This window comes from Salvelinus sp. IW2-2015, linkage group LG15 (genome assembly GCF_002910315.2).
Source record: "Salvelinus sp. IW2-2015 linkage group LG15, ASM291031v2, whole genome shotgun sequence".
In the NCBI taxonomy this organism is placed as follows: Eukaryota; Metazoa; Chordata; class Actinopteri; order Salmoniformes; family Salmonidae; genus Salvelinus; species Salvelinus sp. IW2-2015.
This window is the reverse complement of record NC_036855.1, coordinates 11534796-11554677: the sequence shown is the minus strand read 5'-3', so window position 1 is coordinate 11554677 and position 19882 is coordinate 11534796. Positions and strand designations below refer to the sequence as shown.

The 19882-nt window shown below is 41.9% G+C and overlaps 1 protein-coding gene across 1 annotated transcript; it reads right to left on the bottom strand.

Moving 5' to 3' along the window:
• Positions 1-418: 418 nt before the first annotated feature.
• On the bottom strand, positions 419-16930 carry LOC111974628 (osteoclast-stimulating factor 1). The gene is made up of 10 exons (XM_024002506.2): positions 16731-16930; positions 13164-13210; positions 13014-13064; positions 12670-12733; positions 10253-10306; positions 9910-10017; positions 9668-9717; positions 7041-7119; positions 6606-6704; positions 419-1443 (listed from the first exon to the last, which is right to left on the bottom strand). The coding sequence occupies exons 1-10, from the start codon at positions 16762-16764 to the stop codon at positions 1385-1387; spliced, it is 645 nt and encodes a 214-aa protein (XP_023858274.1). The 5' UTR covers positions 16765-16930; the 3' UTR covers positions 419-1384.
• Positions 16931-19882: the final 2952 nt, after the last annotated feature.

The following is a 19882-nucleotide window of genomic DNA, read 5'->3' as shown; positions in this document are numbered from 1 at the left end:
ACAGGTTTATATACAATATATGACATCATAGATTACATAATGAGTTTTATTGTCCTGACAAATAGAAAACAGGTTCAAAAGTTCATTCTAACCTCACAGGACACTCACATGAAACACCATATAATCATTTATCCTGAAGGCTCACTATAATTGATTACCACTTTAGCAGACAACTCAAGATAATGAAAGACCTAAAAAGTGACCCACAGCCTTATCTAAACATCTCAGGGCTAAGTTGGGTCAGTTCAACCAGAGTTTAATGACCCTTTCTGCTTACTTTATAACCCACAACACAAATCTCTTTTCACCAGGCATGCAGAGTTCAATTTGTTATATTTTTATCTAAAGCTAGAATTTGTTTTAACTATTTATTAACAAAATTCCTAACAGTTTCTCAAATAATATTCTCCACACAAAATCATTAGATAAAACGTTTTTATTGCATAGTTTTGACAGGACAGACCAAGCAGTTAGACAAAAATAAATCAATCAACAATGATGAAAACATCTTTATGAAAGACATCAGATCAGGTGACTCATTCACATACACTTGCAATCACATGAATATCAGTAGACAAATTCAATCTTTACGGCTTCATTAGGCACTTTTAGCGACTTATCTTTTAACAATGGCGCATCGGTCGGTGACGAACAACAACAAATGAAGAGGAATAGAAAGGGAATTGAGAAAATGCACTGGCACTTTCCAAATCTCCAGGGAAGAGAATATATATGTTGAAGGAAATGTTTTGCACAGCACACCTAATATTACCATATTCCATGAGAGATGGCATGATTGGTGACAGTAAATGTTCACATTTGACAATGCAGAAAATGCAAAGACAGACCATTATTGCGTATGCATTACGACTCCATTAAGTTACTTTCAGCATGATGTTAAGTGTAAACAAACAAAGCAGAGGAAAGTATGTCGATAGCCTAATTCCAGTATCGTGCGAGCCATTGTTTACTAGCGCCAGAGATAAATAAACCCAGAAACTCAACATGTGGTCACTTCCTGCAACACCTGCGATGTAAGTTCAGACCACCTTTAATGTGAGAGGCTTATTGGTCCAGCTCTCGGTTTCAACCTCTCTGATGTTAGCAATCACAGACTCACCCGGAGATGCAGCAAGTGGAACCCTCAATCGTCTAAATTATAAAGACAACGTCCGTCTCTCCCATCACCTCACCAAGGCCCTAAGGTTTTAAAAATGCCATGTTCCCATCACATTATGAAATATATTACTTTTGTTTACCATTCTTTGAACAGATGTTAGGATAAAATGTGTAAAAATTGGAATCTATCCCCCCCACCAAGCTATTTATGCCCCCACACTGCAACCCCCAAACCCCATGAGACAGCCCACTCCGAAGATGGCAATCAGTCAGAGTCTTCATCGTCAAGGTACTCATCGGCGTTGCTGAGTGTACGTGTGATATCTGTAATAAAACAAAATAGGAAGGAAGAGCTGAAGCCAGTAACACTTCTGGGAGATTCAATTACATTTAATGGAATTAAAACATTTCCTCTCATGACTGCAAAGTACAACTATGTTCCATTGTGGACTGGACAGTTCTTTATTGGGGGTTCCTCGCTTTGGCATCTTGCATTCTTAGTAGTGTTACTGAAATACAGTGCATTCGGAAAGAATTCAGACCCTTTCTCCACATTTTGTTACTGCCTTATTCTAAAATGGATTAAATAAAGCATTTCCCTCATCAATCTACACACAATGCCCCAAAATGACTAAGCGAAAACAGGTTTATAAATGTTTGCTAATAAAACAAGTGCCTTATTTGCATAAGTATCAGACCCTTTGCTATGAGACAAAATTGAGCTCAGGTGCATCCTGTTTCCATTGATCATCCTTGATGTTTCTACAACTTGGAGTCCACCTGCAGTAAATTCAATTGATTGGACATGATTTGGAAAGACACACACCTGTCTATGTAAAGGTCCCACAGTTGACCGTGCATGTCAGACCAAAAACCAAGCCATAAGGTCGAAGGAATTGTTCATACAGCTCCGAGACAGGCTTGTGTCAGGGTACAGTTTTGTGGAAGAAAATGTCTGCAGAATTGAAGGTCCCCAAAAACAGTGGGCTCAGTCATTATTAAATTAAAAGAAGTTTGGAACCATCAAGACTCTTCCTAGAGATGGCCGCCTGGCCAAACTGCGCAATCGGGGGAGAAGGGCCTTGGTCAGAGAGGTGACCAAGAACCTGATGGTCCCTCTGACAGAGCTCCAGAGTTCCTTTGTGAAGATGGGAGAACCTTCCAGAAGGACAACCATCTCTGCAGCACTCCACCAATCAGGTCTTTATGGTAGAGTGGCCCGACCAGAAGCCACTCCTTAGTAAAAGGCACATGATAATCTGCTTGGAGTTTGCATTAGGTGCCTTTTGGCACTCTCGGACCATGAGAAACCATTCTCTGGTCTGATGAAACCAAGATTGAACTCTTTGGCATGAATGCCAAGCGTCACATATGGAGGAAACTTGGCATCATCCCTACGGTGAAGCATGGTGATGGCAGCATCATGGTGTTAGGATGGTTTTCAGCAGCAGGGACTGGGAGACAAGTCAGGATCGAGAGGAAGATGAACGGGGCAAAGTACAGAGATCCTTGATGAAAACCTACTCCAGTACTCAGGACCTGACTGGGGCAAAGGTTCACCTTCCAACAGGACAACGACCCTAAACACACAGCCAAGACAACGCAGGAGTGGCTTCGGGACAAGTCTCTGAATGTCCTTGAGTGGCCCAGCCAGAGCCCGGACTTGAACCAGATCGAACATCTCTGGAGAGACCTGAAAATAGCTGTGCAGCGACGCTCCCCATCCAACCTGCAGAGGATCTGCAGAGAATAGGAGAAACTCCCCAAGCTTGTAGCGTCATACCCAAGAAGACTGTGGGGCGGCAGGTAGCCTAGTGGTTAGAGTGTTGGGCCAGTAAGCGAAAGGTTACTAGATCGAATCCCAGAGCTGACAAGGTAAAAATCTGTCGTTCTGCCCCTGAACAAAGCAGTTAACCCACTGTTCATAGGCCATCATTGTAAATAAAAATGTTCTTAACTGACTTGCCTAGTTAAATAAAAATAAGACTAGAGGCTGTAATTGCTGCCAAGAGTGCTTCAACAAAGTACTGCGCAAAGGGTCTGAATACTTATGTAAATGTCAAAAAATATTTTTGCTTTGTCATTGTGGGGTATGTGTAGATTGAGGGGGAAAAAACTATTTTAATCAGTTTTAGAATAAGGCTGTAACTTAATGTGGAAAAAGTCAAGGGGTCTGAATACTTTCCGAATGCACCGAATGTGTGCATGTACAGTACCAGTCAAAAGTTGACACCTACTCGTTCAAGGGTTTTTCTTTTTTACTATTTTCTACATTGTAGAATAATAGTGAAGACATCAAAACTATGAAATAATACATATGGAATCATGTAGTAACCAAAAAAGTGTATATTTGAGATTCTTCAAAGTAACCACCCTTTGCCTGGATGATAGCTTTGCACACTCTTGGCATTTTCTCAACCAGCTTCATGAGGTAGTCACCTGGAATGCATTTCAATTAACAGGTGTGCCGTGTGTTAAAAGTTAATTTGTGGAATTTCTTTCCTTAATGCATTAGAGCCAATCAGTTGTGTTGTGACAAGGTAGGGGTGGTATACAGAAGATAGGGCTATTTGCTAAGACCAAGTCCATATTATGGCAAGAATAGCACAAAAACAGAGAAACGACAGTCCATCATTACTTTAAGACATGAAGGTCAGTCAATCAAGAACATTTCAAGAGCTTTGAAAGTTTCAGTCGTAAAAACCATCAAGTGCTATGATGAAACTGGCTCTCATGAGGACCGCCACAGGAAAGGAAGACCCAAAGTTACCTCTGCTGCAGAGGATAAGTTAAGAGTTACCAGCCTCAGAAATTGCAGCCCAAATAAATGCTTCAGAGTTCAAGTAACAGACAATCTCAATATCAGCTGTTCAGAGGTGACTGTGGGAATCAGGCCTTCATGGTCAAATTGCTACAAAGAAACCACTACTAAAGGACACCAATAAGAAGAAGAGACTTGCTCGGGCCAGGAAACACAATCAATGGACATTAGACCGGTGGAAATCTGTCCTTTGGTCTGATGAGTCCAAATTTGAGATTTTTGGTTCCAACCGCTGTGTCTCTATGAGATGCAGAGTAGGTAAACGGATGATCTTCGCATGTGTGGTGTCATGACTGGCCTGTTCGGGTCATGTTACCGTGGACCACACTCCTACAAGAGACATCTCACACCCACCAGAGGGGGAGAGATCGAGAAGTATGGAGGTGGGGGTTTTATAACACCTCATGCCCATTTTAAATCTTAAGGCAGCAGACAAAATCCCTTTGTCCTTTCACTGTGGAGGAATGGAATGTATGATAGGCCTATGGAGAACCTACCTCAGAACAGAAACATGCAATAAATGGACTCTGGGACAATATGTTTCGTCAGCCAAAATAGTAGTAATGACAATAGATGGAATATGAAAATGAATGTCATTTTTGTTATGTTATTAAAGTTAAATGATGACTTATAACGGAAAAATTTTAACTTGAAGAGTTTTCACAATATGTACATTGTGTGGAAAATGTCCAGATCAAAGTGAATGTTTATGTAAAGATGAAATGTGAAGTTAGTTGTCTAAATTGGATCTGAGTAAAATCCAGACCTTGCCTCGTAACAAGTTACGCCCAGAGAACTTGCCCTAAAAAGGTGGAAACGCCCATTTCTGACCCAAGGGTATAAAACATGTGAGTTAAGAATTATGACTAGGTGACCACGAGCTGCAGCCAAGGTCCAATTAGTTGTAACCCCAAAACACAACACAAGGTGGAAGAAGACAAAGGAACCTTTTAACAATCTATGCTACGGATGAGTAGCTGTGTCTAAGAGGGTGAATTCAAGCAGGACCACCTGGTTATTCTCTCCAAGGTATCGTGTGTCTACTCTGCTTTCATTCCTAGAACGCTAGAACGCTAGAACCACCTATGTGGCTGATTAGCCGTCTTCAGAAGACCCCTCTCTCAGAACAAGGGCGAGGAAACGGATCACTAAGACAAGGACACTGACATCGTGAGGACAGCGTTACACCCGGTAACCAAAGAAGTGCCGTCAGAGGAGAAGGCGAACCTGGTCCACAAAGAGACACCCCATCGGGGAACTTCGACACGCAATTACATCATTATATTCTGACCCATAAGAGCAGCAGTTCGGGGGAAGGTTAGGTTTAAAATAAGCAAAGTTTACAAAATGTACCCAAGTTTGCTTTTCTTTCTCTTTTGAAATCCCCATTTTGTGTAACTCATATTGTGTTGGCCCACTAGGGACCTGTTTCATTGTACTAAGTTCTAATCAATAACCTAGACTGTGTGTATGTGTATCTTATATTATCATTTTAGCTTCTAGTAAATTAATAATCATTTCAGTTGGTGTGGTACAGACTTATTTAGTGGGACTCGGGTTAGTGCAGATTCACGGATTATGTGATGATCAGAATGAGACAGAGGAAATTAATTAGCGACTGTTGTAAAATCGATATTCTGATATTGAGTTAATTTGGGAAATAGAAACCCAAACTATCCCATGATGCCCCAGGTTACTGCGTTAATAATTACCCGATTTAATTGAATCACGTAATTCTAAACAGTTAATAATTTGATGAAAAGCAGTCGTCACATTAATCAATACAACATCACGACAGTGGTTCCCACCATGAAGAATGGAGGAGGTGTGATGGAGCTTTGCTGGTGACACTGTCTGATATATTTAGAATTCAAGGCACACTTAACCAGCATGGCTACCACAGCATTCTGCAGCGATACACCATCCCATCTGGTTTGCGCTTAGTGGGATTATAATTTGTTTTCAACAGGACAATGACCCAACAACTCCAGGCTGTGTAAGGGCTATTTGACCAAGAAGGAGAGTGATGGAGTGCTGGATCAGATGACCTGGCCTCCACAATCACCCGATGATTTTGAGATGATTTGGGATTAGATGGACCACAGAGAGTGAAGGAAAAGTAGCCAACAAGTGCTCAGCATATGTGGGAACTCCTTCAAGACTGTTGGAAAAGCATTCCTGGTGAAGCTGGTTGTAAGAATGCCAAGAGTATGCAAAGCTGTCATCAAGGAAAAGAGTGGGTACTTTGAAGCATCTCAAATACATTTCAATTTGTTGAACACTTGTTTTGGTTACTAAATGATTCCATGTGTGTTATTTCATAATTTTGATGTCTTCACTATTATTCTACAATGTTGAAAAAAGTAAAAATAAATTAAAACCCTTGAATGAGTAGGTGTGTCAAAACTTTTGACTGGTATTGTATATTCAAAATTGTCTAAATGAGAAATGCTTATTAACAGTCAATGAACCTGATCAGTCGACTGTGAAAATAAGGGCCAGTTTTCCGGAAACAGATTAAGCCTGGTCCTGGACTAAGAAGCATGTGCAATAGAGATTCTCCATTGAAAGTGCTTTTGAGTTATGGGACTAGGGCTTTTATCTGTGTCCGGGAAACCGACCAAAGATGGCGTAAGGCTTCCATTTTCTGGCCTAAATGACTCACTGCCTCCTTGTTTCCTCTTAATGAGAGAGGCGCACTGGGCATTGGTGGCCATCTCCAGAGCCAGCTTCTTCTCATTGTTCTTAATATCCATCCTGGCATCTGAAACACGAAGACAGAAATAAACAAAGATAAAAGATGAGAAACACACAAATAACCAGACATGCTCATACCAGGGTTGTGGTCAATTTGAAATGGAAGTCAGTCAATTCCAGAAGTAAACAAAAAAAGAAAATGCTACAATTATTTGTATTTGAATTCTCAATCAATTGAAAAGGTATGTGTGTCATTATAATATTTAAAATTCATATAATTTCCTGAATTGACCGACTTCTATGTGAATTTACCCCAACCCTGGCTCATACACACAGAGATAGGAAATTAAACTGGTTAGAGCACAAAAAAAGATAACTTGAAACAGAAAGTAGATGGACTCACTCTTATTCAGTAACATCTCTACTATGTCCGAGTATCCCTTCCAGGCGGCAGCATGCAATGCAGTGTCTCCCAGTTTATTCTGCAGTAGAACAAAACAGCCCACATGTTAATCAAAGACCATACATACCCACATCGTAGCATAATTCTCATCATATATGGACATAAAATGATTGCTCGATAGAGAATCTCCATTGAAACACTTTTTAAAAAGGGGCCTCCTGAGTGGCGCAGTGGCCTAAAGGCACTGCATCGCAGTGCTAGCTGTGCCACCTAGAGATTCTGGGTTCGAGTCCAGGCTCTGTCGTAGCCGGGCGCAACCGGGAGACCCATGGGGCGGTGCACAATTGGCTCAGCTTCTTCCGGGTTAGGGGAGGGTTTGGCCGGCAGGGATATCCTTGTCCCAATGCGCACTAGCGACTTCTGTGGCGGGCCGGGTACAGTGCACGCTGACACTGTCGCCAGGTGTACTGCGTTTCCTCCGACACATTGGTGCAGCTGGCTTCTTGGTTAAATGGGCGTTTCGAAGGACGCATGGCTCTCGACTTTCGACTCTCCCGAGTCCGTACGGGAGTTGCAGTGATCAGACAAGACTAACTACCAATTGGATACCACGAAATTGGGGAGAAAAAAAGGGGTGAAAATACAAGAAAAAAATAGAAAAGAAAAATAGAAAAAACACTTTAGAGTTCAGTACTAAACTTAATCTAGTCCTAGATTTAAATGTGACATGATACTTCATCATGATAATGTTCTTGTCACTAGAGGTAAACTAATGCTTTTAAAACAATCACCTGCACTCCAGATCGCCAAATAAGCCAATAGATGTTATGTGCATACTTGTCTAGAACACATCCATCTGTCCATGTAATCATGACAAAGTATATATTTTGTTCAAATGTCCTCAAAGTGTGACGTCAGATTAATATCCTTTGTTCTTTCAACTAGCATGGCGCAAAATAGTTTCTCTCCTCTCGTCACCCTGCTTGCAGGGCCCTTGCCCGTTGCCATATCAACCCGACTCACACAGCTTTGAGCTAGAAATGAGATCTCAACCGGGTTGGACATGGTGTTATTGTAGGCCAACTCCTAAATTGATAGTGCAGTTTGTTTCAGGGCCTTTCCAACTACCTAATTACTTCAAAATGCAGATATTGACTTTCGTATTATAGTGTGTAGCTAAGTTTTCTAACTAGCTACCTAGCTAGCTAGCCAGCCAGCCACCTAGCCTTTCTAAAGAGCATTGTATTGTGGGGTTTGTAGTCGACTTGAGCGCCACAGACTTCCACAACAACTTCCTAATTTATTTTAACAACGAAATGCAAACATTTTTCACAACATATATTGTTCTCACATATTTGCATTATTCAACAATGTAAATCGTAGGAATTTTAGGTTGAGTGGATTATTCCTTTAAGAGCCTAAATAGAGCCTAGCGCGTTTAGACTCTAAATATGCTATCAATCGCATACAACCTATCATGCTTTAAAAACATTGTATCAATGTTGGCCGGCAGGTAGCCTAGCGGATAAGAGCATTGGGTCAGAAACTGAAAACGAACTAAACAACTTCTTTGCTCGCTTTGAGGACAATACAGTGCCATAGACACGGCCCGCTACCAAAACCTGCGGGCTCTCCTTCACCGCAGCCAATGTGAGTAAAAGATTTAAACGTGTTAAACCCTTGCAAGGCTGCCGGAGGAGGCTGAAGAAATTTGGCTTGTCACCAAAAACACTCAAACTTTTACAGATGCTCAATCGAGAGCATCCTGTCGGACTGCATCACCGCCTGGTACGGCAACTGCTCCGCCCACAACCGCGAGGCTCTCCAGAGGGTAGTGAGGTCTGCACAACGCATCACCGGGGGCAAACTACCTGCCCTCCAGGACACCTACACCACCCAATGTCACAGGAAGGCCAAAAAGATCATCAAGGACAACAACCACCGAGCCACTGCCTGTTCACCCCGCTATCATCCAGAAGGTGCTGTCAGTACAGGTGCATCAAAGCAGGGACCGAGAGACTGAAAAACAGCTTCTATCTCAAGGCCATCAGACTGTTAATCACTAAGATTGAGTTGCTGCTGCCAACATACTGACTCAAATCTCTAACCACTTTAATAATTACAAATTTGATGTGATAAATGTTTCACTGGCCACTTTAAACTATGCCACTTTATGTTTATATACCCTACATTACTCATCTCATATGTATATACTGTACTCTATACCATCTACTGCATCTTGCCTACGCCGTTCAGCCATCGCTCATCCATATATTTATTGTTACATATTCTTATTCATTCCTTTACACTTGTGTGTGTAGAAGGTAGTTGTTAAATTGTTAGATATTACTGCATGGTCGGAACTAGAAGCACAAGCATTTCGCTACACTCGCATTAACATCTGCTAACCATGTGTATGTGACCAATAAAATTTTATTTGAAAAGTTGCTGTTTGGAATACCCGAGCCGACTAGGTGGGGGGAAAAAATGTTGTTATGCCCTTGAGCTAGGTACGTAACCTTAATTGCTTCTGTGAGTCGTTCTGGATAAGAACATCTGCGAAATAACTCAAATGTAAAATATTTGTTTGAAACAGCCTTTTACAAATGTTAAACTGTTCTTCTCACCTGCTGGTTCAACTCAACGTTAGACTGCCCCAGCAAGATCTCCACCACATCTGTCACAAAAATGACAACACAACATTGTCATACATCTCACTGCAGTGTCTGTGTGTGTGTGTGGGCTGATATGCATTTGCCCTGTCATTTAAGAAAAAAGCTGAGTGTGTGATTTCGTTGAGGCACGTGTCTGTACATTCTGTATACAGTCAATGAGAGTAGTGGTATGTGTGTCGTAGATTATCTGTTACCTTTGTGTCCTCCATGACATCCCCAGTAGAGGGCAGTATTCCCAGCTTTGTCCAGTCCATTAATTCCCACTTTGTTCTCCAGACACTCCCTCAGCCAACTCAGATTCCCTGCATCACACAAACAAGCAATAATACACACACACCCAATGCAAATAAAGCTAGTCCCACCATTCATATTCATACAGGTTACAGAAAGTGTAGAGCAAACAAACAACCAATATGAAGAAAAATGTATAGTTTGTTATAGGACAATTCCATAGTTTAAGATTATTGGTGGTGCAGTGCACAGTATTTGCTAATGGGGAAGAGTGAGTGACACAGCAGGCTTCTTTTGGTCCCTCACCTCGTTTAGCTGCTTCATGCATTGGGTTGTCAATGGACTCCGCCTGCTCGGCCACTGTAGGTTGAGGAAGTCAGAGCAGAATGGGATTTCAACAGAGCACCATGCTTCTATGAAAGCCTTAGTAAGGAGATGGAGCTATTAAGAGAAACTTCACAATTTTTCAACTTCATATTTATCATCTCCAGCACCACAAACATCAACATACAATATGAGAAAATTGTGCATTTCTGTTTTGTAGTAAAAATGACAGATAAAGATAAGTGTGTGCATCGTGTAATTTTGACTCAATTGTGAGTAGACATTGCCTTCTAATTGGCTGATGTCATTGGAAACACTTATCTTTTTTTACTAAACTCAGCAAAAAAAGAAACGTCCTCACTGTCAACTGTGTTTATTTTCAGCAAACTTAACATGTGTAAATATTTGTATGAACATAAGATTCAACAACAAACAAACTGAACAAGTTCCACAGACATGTGACTAAACAGAAATGGAATAATGCGTCCCTGAACAAAGGGGGGGTGAAAATCAAAAGTAAGTCAGTATCTGGTGTGGCCACCAGCTACATTAAGTATTGCAGTGCTCTCCTCCTCATGGACTGCACCAGATTTGCCAGTTCTTGCTGTGAGATGTTACCCCCCTCTTCCACCAAGGCTCCTGCAAGTTCCCGGACATTTCTGGGGGGGATGTCCCTAGCCCTCACCCTCCGATCCAACAGGTACCAGACGTGCTCAATGGGATTGAGATCCGGGCTCTTCGCTAGCCATGGCAGAACACTGACTTTCCTGTCTTGCAGGAAATCACACACAGAACAAGCAGCATGGCTKGTGGCATTGTCATGCTGGAGGGTCATGTAAGGATGAGCCTGCAGGAAGGGTACCACGAGGGAGGACGTCTTCCCTGTAACGCACAGCATTGACATTGCCTGCAATGACAACAAGCTCAGTCCGATGATGCTGTGACACACCKCCCCAGACCATGACGGACCCTCCACCTCCAAATCGATCCCGCTCCAGAGTACAGGCCTCAGTGTAACGCTCATTCCTTCGACGATAGACGCGAATCAGACCATCACCCCTGGTGAGACAAAACCGCGACACGTCAGTGAAGAGCACTTTTTGCCAGTCCTGTCTGGTCCAGCGAAGGTGGGTTTGTGCCCATAGGCGACGTTGTTGCCGGTGATGTCTGGTGAGGACCTGCCTTACAACAGGCCTATAAGCCCTCAGTCCAGCCTCTCTCAGCCTATTGCGGACAGTCTGAGCACTGATGGAGGGATTGTGCGTTCCTGGTTTAACTCGGGCAGTTGTTGCCATCCTGTACCTGTCCCGCAGGTGTGATGTTCGGATGTACCGATCCTGTGCAGGTGTTGTTACACGTGGTCTGCCACTGCGAGGATGATCAGCTGTCCATCCTGTCTCCCTGTAGCGTTCTCTTAGGCGTCTCACAGTACGGACATTGCAATTTATTGCCCTGACCACATTTGCAGTGCTCATGCCTCCTTGCAGCATGCCTAAGGCACGTTCACGCAGATGAGCAGGGACCCTGGGCATCTTTTTTGGGATGTTTTTCAGAATCAGTAGAAAGGCCTCCTTAGTGTCCTAAGTTTTCATAACTGGGACCTTAATTGCCTACCATCTGTAAGCTGTTAGTGTCTTAATGACCGTTCCACAGGTGCATGTTCATTAATTGTTTATGGTTCATTGAACAAGTATGGGAAACAATGTTTAAACCCTTTACAATGAAGATCTGTGAAGTTATTTGGATTTTTAAGAATTATCTTTGAAAGACAGGGTCCTGAAAAACGGACGTTTCTTTTTTTGCTGAGTTACAAACATATAGAAAAGTGCCATTTTCACATATGTTGATGTTGGAGTGGTGCTGGAGATCATGAATATGAAGTTGAAAAATGTTGAAGTTTCCCTTTAAGGGTTGCCTAAAATGCAGGCAGAGGTGGTTATGGCAACATGATCAAACACAGAGAACCTGCTTTCTCAATCTAAAGACAAGTCAATGGAATAATGTATTTAGCAACATGGATGGGCACCTATATTTTGACACAATATCCACCTTACCATACCAGGCACTGACATTAAGGTCTGAAAGGCACTCGCCCATCGGGCAAGTCAGGAGTATTTTTTTGGTTGCCAAAGAGATTAAAAGTTAAAGTAGCACTGGCTATTTTTCATCTACACACAGAGGTGGAACCAGAAAGACCAGACTACTGTAATTATTTTCCTTTTGCTTGTTATCAGTAAAATAATATATATCACTTGCCCAATAGGGCAGCCACAGAGCAGGCTCAACTTGCGTGACTGCGCAGGCCACTTACCCCGGGCAATAGGGTAACCCTTAAAATGTCAATCCTTGCATGCCACTTGCAATATCATCACATGGAGTGTTATGGTTTAGTTACTCACCATAATTGCTTGGGATGAGGCCGTTCCTTCCCCTACAGGTCCCCTTCCACCAATTGCTGTCACTCTAAGGATGATAGACAGGCAGTGAGAGCCAGTGGAAATGAATTATTGCAACAAGTATCTCTGAGGTGAGAGAAAAGACCGACAGAGAGAAAGAAAAAAGAACAGGATACGGGAAAGACAAGAGAAATTGAGGGAGATGGATGAAGAGTAAAAAAACAACAGAAACAGAACAAAACAGAGAGAGGGCAACAGAGAGAAAGAATAAATGATACTAGGGCCTAAAAGAGAGAAAGGGAGAAAAGTGGACAAGAGGAGGGAAAGGGATGATAACAGTAACTGACCGTATCAGAGATATACAAGATGTCTCCTTCTTCAAAGTAGAGCTCATCTGGCTGAAAATCAAAAAATCAAAACAAACACCAACTTTAATTTGGATTGGTGTGAGGTGGAGTGGAGGGACTAGACCAACCTATAGGACAAGAAACACTCACTGTTCGAGGGTCAAAGGTGAACATGGCTCGGAACACCTTGACCTGGCCTATGAGAGAACAGAGAGGGAAACGGGCATTAGTGTGAATGTATATAACTGTGCAGTGCATCAAACGTTGCCTGTTCATTGTTGGCTATACAGCACAAAATGAACCCTGGGACCAGACTATCACAAACATTCAATCAAATTAAAAAGTTTGTCGCGTACACATGCTTGTTTCTTCACTGAACAAAAATATAAAAACGCAACATGCAACAATTTCAAAGATTTTACAGTTCATAAGGAAAGTAAATTGAAATAAATGAATTAAAGGGAAAGGGGGATACCTAGTCAGTTGTACAACAATGCATTCAACTGAAATGTGTCTTCTGCATTTAACCCAACCCCTCTGAATCAGAGAGGTGCGGGGGGCTGCCTTAAACATTAGGCCCTAATCTATGGATTAGCACATCACTGGGAATACAGATATGCATCGGTTGGTCACAGATACTTAAAAAGAAAAGTAGGGCCGTGGATCAGAAAACCAGTCAGTATCTAGTGTGACTACCATTTGCCACATGCAGTAAGACATCTCCTTTGCATAGAGTTGATCAGGCTGTTGATTGTAGCCTGTGGAATGTTGTCCCTCTCCTCTTCAATAGCTGTGTGCAGTTGCTGGATATTGGCATGAACTGGAATACAATGTTTTACACGTCGACACAGAGCATCCCAAAAATGCTCAATGGGTGACATGTTTAGTGAGTATGCAGGCCAAGGAACACCTGTCAGGTGGATGGATTATCTTGGCAAAGGAGAAATGATCACTAACAGGGATATAAACAAATTTGGGAACAAAATTAAAGAAATAAGCTTTTTGTGCATAGAACATTTCTTGGTCATTTCAGCTCATGAAACATGGGACCAACACTTTATATGTGGCGTTTATATTTTTGTTCAATGTAGCTCCAGCAGTGCAGTAAATAACAGTACAATACTAACACACAAATAAATCACACACAAAAAATAAACAAGCAATGTCAGAGTGCGGTATGACATTTTAAAGGTATGTACAGTATTTATATGGATGAGCTATGCCAATAATAGTATTTAAATATAAAGCAAGTAAACAATTAGCTTAATTTCTCAGATCAAATTTCATCAAAATAATGTTGCAGGAATGCTAATCTTACCGGTTTCTAACTACAGAAAATGTAATTATTCAACTTTTCAGATGTTGTTCTATCAGATCCATCCTCAGTGAACAGACATTGGGCCCTCGTCCATACACCCAAGGCTACAAGATCGGAGGGCCTCTGAAGAAATACTGTACTGCCATGTCTCAATCCCAGGGGTTGAATGTGACCAGAGTGGTGTTGAGAGAAAGCTAAACTAGTTCATAGGCACAGAGAAACCAGGGTTGTGTACATTAGGCACAAAACTGAGTGTTACAGGGAGGGGCTCGATACCTGTAGGTCTACTTGTCCAATAAGAAAACATAGAAAAGGCTTTGAATGGGAATCAGTTGACTACTTGAAAACACTGGGGTATGCAAGCCTTGAGAGATTTCCTCTCTTTACATACACCCTAACTGAGCCACACACTACTCCAGTGTTCCAGTGAGTCAGTGCAGTTTAGTTAAAAGACAAACCCTGCTCTGTTCTGTGACTGTGGTCCTACATGCCCCATCCTGCCCCTGTGAAAACTCTGGGGCCTGTACTGACTAGCTCATCCACACTACTCTTAGCTAGAGATCTTCATGGATCCACCTGTACCCGAATACCCGATCCAGGACCTGAGCGGGTCCAGATCTAGAATTCTAAATAATGTCAAAGATCTCAGTTGGATCTAATATGATTGTCACGGGTATGTGCAATTTTAACAAACTTGTCCAGAAGGTCCCGTGCATTTCCCGAACGCAACTGCTGCAGTAGAGAAAGGGAGATAAATTGTATAATTGATGCTGCTGCTCTTCCTTTTCATGAGAGTGGAGCATGCTCTGAATACAATATGTGTAGACCTTATGGTGAAATGCTTATTTACAAGCCCTTAACCAACAGTGCAGTTCAGGAAAGAGTTAAGAAAATATTTTCTAAATAAACTAAAAGTAAAAAATTACAAAAAGTAACTAAATAAAAATAACGAGAATAGCACCATTCTGCACTAACTAATTTTTATTCAGACAATTAGAACACCACAAATAAATAACATTTAAAACTATATAAATATATATACAAAAATAACTCAGAAATATCAAAAAGTAGTAACAAAGACAAATAGAAACAGGCTGTAGTATAGATACAAATAAAAAAGAGAATTGAATTACACTATTACCCTATTGTTAACAAAAACACACAAAACTAAATGGCACAAATAGAATAACACACTTATAAAGAAGAGAACCTGATTATTACACTATTGCACTTCAAACAAGAAAACACTAACTAAATTGCACAAATAATTGCATTAGTACTGTACAAAGTTAGAGATGCGCTATTTGATTCCCCCGCTCCACCTACCTCCGGCTTCCAGTGGGGAGCCCTGGGGTCAACCTAACCCCGCTCCATCTCGTACTTCTGAGTGGGAAACCTTACCAGGCAATAGCCTGCCTAACTCACAAACTAGAATCAGGGCGCCCACTCCGACAAGGTTAATTGACCCACTCCGACAAGGTTAATTGACCCACAGTCCCACACGGTGATATGATATCATTGACGTGACGTGCAAACGAGCAATAGAAAACCTCTCTCGCAAATGTCACCATTCCGATTTTTTTTGGGTGCAGGCACCCAGTTCCTCCCATACATAAATCCGCCACTGCAACCAGATTTCGTCAGCTACTCGAAATGGGGAAGTCACATTAGTTCGCTTGTAAATTCAGACCATCGCGGCCACATACTTGCACATAACGATCGACGACAACAACCACGATAAGAAGAGTGCAGAGACACTGATATTTTAAATGTCCAATTATTCAATGAGAACTGGTCCAGCATATTTGCTAGCAAACGTTTGCTGACTAATTGGGTCGCTCACTAGGGGGTTCGTTGGTAAATTCGCTCTGGCTATCTACTCTGATTTCAGAACACCCTCCTCTGAATGTGCCAGAGCGAAGAATAACTGCGTTATTTACGAACGCTCAACACCCCTTGAATGTCAGGTGTCAGTAAACATCGGTAAAAAGGCGTAATTAAATTGTTGCCAGCAGCACGGTTACAGTCACCAATGATCTGGATAACATGAAAACAGCCTAACAAGCTCTGATAGTTAGGGCGAGCAAAGTTGTCAGTGAGGTGTTCTCTCATGTGTCTGGAAGTAGCTAGCCAACGTTAGCCAGTTAGCTTGGGTGCTTGACTTCCGCTGGGAGGTCAGAACGGTCGGATCAACCCTACTCCTCGGCCAGAGCGTCCAGTCAGTGTACGTTCCGCGAGCGAAACGCTCTAAATTTACGAACAGACAATCTGAATATACGAACGCCGAGAGCACACTCCAGATTGAATTTACGAACACATCCTAGGTGTTTAGGTTTCACTTGCTTGATGAGATGGGAGACTAGCTATCTAATGTTAGCTGATTATCATAAAATACTTACCTGGTTTGGCTGGCTTGGGAGGCGGTTTGGACATCTTCAGACTTTTAAACCGTAGCTACGCCTTCTCTTATTCTGAAAACGTTGCTTATTGTCCAAAAATAAAATAGGCACTTTCTTACTTCCAATGAGGAAGTACTCACAGAACCAGCTAGGCGGAAAACTAGCAACGCGCATGCCTCCATACTATTTCTTGTCCTTCTTCTTCGGAGTTTAACGGCGGTTGGCATCCAATATGTAGCATTACCGCACCCAACTGGACTATAATATGAATCCATCATACTTTGTGATACAAAATGGGAAAAATAATAATAAATGAAACACTCTAACATTTAACCCTACACTAATTAAAAACCCACTACCCCATTCCACTACTTTGACCCTGTCTACTCTTGCACCATGCCAACGGCCTGGGAGGACTGGACACCGCCACTCAACACATCCAGTAACTCTTTTGAAGTCAGATCTCATATACACAAATACTTCTCTGCAGCTGCCACCAGAACATATATTTTCTGTGATTTACGTTCCATTTCTGCGGTACATTTTATAACCATTGCTATTGTAACACACTGCTGCCCTATGTATATAGACATGGAACACTGGTCACTTTAATAATGGAACACTGGTCTCTTTATTAATGTTTACATACTGTTTTACTAATTTCACATGTATATACTGTATTATAGTAAAGGCCATCCTGTTCAACTATCGCTGTATATATACTATTCTATCCTATGTGTTCTACAGATATACAAAATATTCTATCCACATACTGTGTGTGTGTGTGTGTGTGTGTGTGTGTGTGTTTGTGTGTGTGTGTGTGTGTGTGTGTGTGTGTGTGTGTGTGTGTGTGTGTGTTGTATAGTGCATTTGGGCTCTCGTGTGGCACAGCGGTCTAAGGCACTGCATCTCAGTGCAAGAGGCGTCACTACAGTCCCTGGTTCGAATCCAGGGTGTATCACATCCGGCTGTGATTGGGAGTCCAATAGGGTGCAGCACAATTTGCCAAGCATTGTCTGGGTTTGGCCGGGATAGGCCGTCATTGTAAATAAGAATTTGTTCTTAACTGACTTGCCTAGTTAAATAACATTTACATTTGGAAAGTATTCAGACCACTTGACTTTTTCCATATTTTGTATCGTTACAGCCTTATTCTAAAATGTATTACATTTTTAAAATCATTGTCAATCGACACACAATACCGCATAATGACAAATCGAAAACAAGTCTTTAGAAACGTTAGCAAATGTATAAAAAATGTAAAACAGAAATACTTTATTTACATAAGTATTCAGACCCTTTGCTATGAGACTCGAAATTAAGCTCAGGTGCATCCGGTTTCCATTGATCATCCTTGATGTTTCTACAACTTGATTGGAGTCCACCTGTGGTAAATTGAATTGATTGGACATGATTTGGAAAAGCACACACATGTCTATATAAGGACAGTGCATGGCAAAGCAAAAACCAAACCATGAGGTCAAAGGAATTGTTCGTAGAGCTCCGAGACAGGATTGTGTCGAGGCACAGATCTGGGAATGGGTACCAAAGCATTTCTACAGCGTTGAAGGTCCGCAAGAACACAGTGGCCTCCGTCATTCTTAAATGAAAAAAGTTTGGAACCACCAATACTCTTCTTAGAGCTGGCCGCCCGACCAAACTGAGCAATCGGGGGAGAAAGGCCTTGGTCAGGGAGGTGACCAAGAACCCGATGGTCACTCTGACAGCACTCTAGAGTTCCTCTGTGGAGATGGGTGAACCTTCCAGAAGGACAACCATCTCTGCAGCACACCACCAATCAGGCCTTTATGGTAGAGTGGCCAGATAGAAGCCACTCCTCAGTAAAAGGCACATAACAGCCCGCTTGGAGTTTACCAAAAGGCACCTAAATGACTCTGACCATGAGAAACAAGATTATCTGGTCACATGAAACCAAGACAGAATTATTTGGCCTGAATGCCAAGCGTCACGTCTGGAGGAAACTTGGCACCATCCCTACAGTGAAGCGTGGTGGTGGCAGCAGGATGATGTGGGGATGATTTTCAGCGGCAGGGACTGGGAGTCTAGTCAGGATTGAGGGAAAGATGAACGGAGCAAAGTACAGAGAGATCTTTGATGAAAACCTGCTCCAATTCGCTCAGGACTTCAGAATAGGGCGAAGGTTCACCTTCCAACAGGACAACAACCCTAAGCACACAGCCAAGACAATGCAGGAGCGGCTTTGAGATCCTTGATGAAAACCTGCTCTAGAGAGTTCAGGACCTCAGTCTGGGGCGAAGGTTCACCTTCCAACAGGAAGACAACCCTAAGCACAGAGCCAAGACAGTGCATGAGTGGCTTCTGGACAAGTCTCTGAATGTTCTTGAGTGGCCCAGCCAGAGCCCGGTCTTGAACCTGATCGAACATCTCTGGAGAGACCTGAAAATAGCTGTGCAATGACACTCCCCATTCAACCTGACAGAGCTTGAGAGGATCTGCAGAGTAGAATGGAAGAAACTCCCCAAATATAGGTTTACCAAGCTTGTAGCGTCATACCCAAGACAACTTGAGGCTGTAATTGCTGCCAAAGATGCTTCAACAAAGTACTGAGTGATGGGTCTGTATACTTATGTAAATGTGATATTTCAGTTTTTATATGTATATATAAAAACTGAAATATCACATTTACATAAGTATATATATTTACATAACTATATATTTATATATATATATATACACACATTAGCAAAACTTTCTAACCTATTTTTGCTTTTTCATTATGGGGTATTGTGTATTGATGAGGGGGAAAAACTACTTAAACCCTTTTAAAATAAGGCTGTAATGTAACAAAATGTGGAAAAAGTCAAGGGGTCTGAATACTTTCCAAATGCACTGTATATACACTATATGCACACTACACTGACACTCACAAAACCCACACACATTCCCATGCACTAGATATGCGCACACACACACACACACACATCATATGCTGCTGCTACTCTGTTCATTATTCTTATTGCTATTATCTATTCTGATACCTAGTCACTTTACCCTGCCTTTATGTACACGTCTACCTCGTACCCCAGGATATTGATCTGGTACTGGTACTCCCTGTATATACTGTAGCTTCATTCTTGTGTATTTTATTCTTCTTGTGTTACTATTTATAT

What these genes read in the sequence shown, in the direction of transcription:
- LOC111974628 (XM_024002506.2), bottom strand. Translation starts at nt 16,764, where the DNA reads ATGTCCAAACCGCCTCCCAAGCCAGCCAAACCAG. An exon ending in TCCCAAGCCAGCCAAACCAG is followed by an intron (nt 13,211 to 16,730) that starts GTAAGTATTTTA and finishes GTTCTCTCATAG; the next exon opens with GCCAGGTCAAGGTGTTCCGA. An exon ending in TCTTGTATATCTCTGATACG is followed by an intron (nt 12,734 to 13,013) that starts GTCAGTTACTGT and finishes TATCATCCTTAG; the next exon opens with AGTGACAGCAATTGGTGGAA.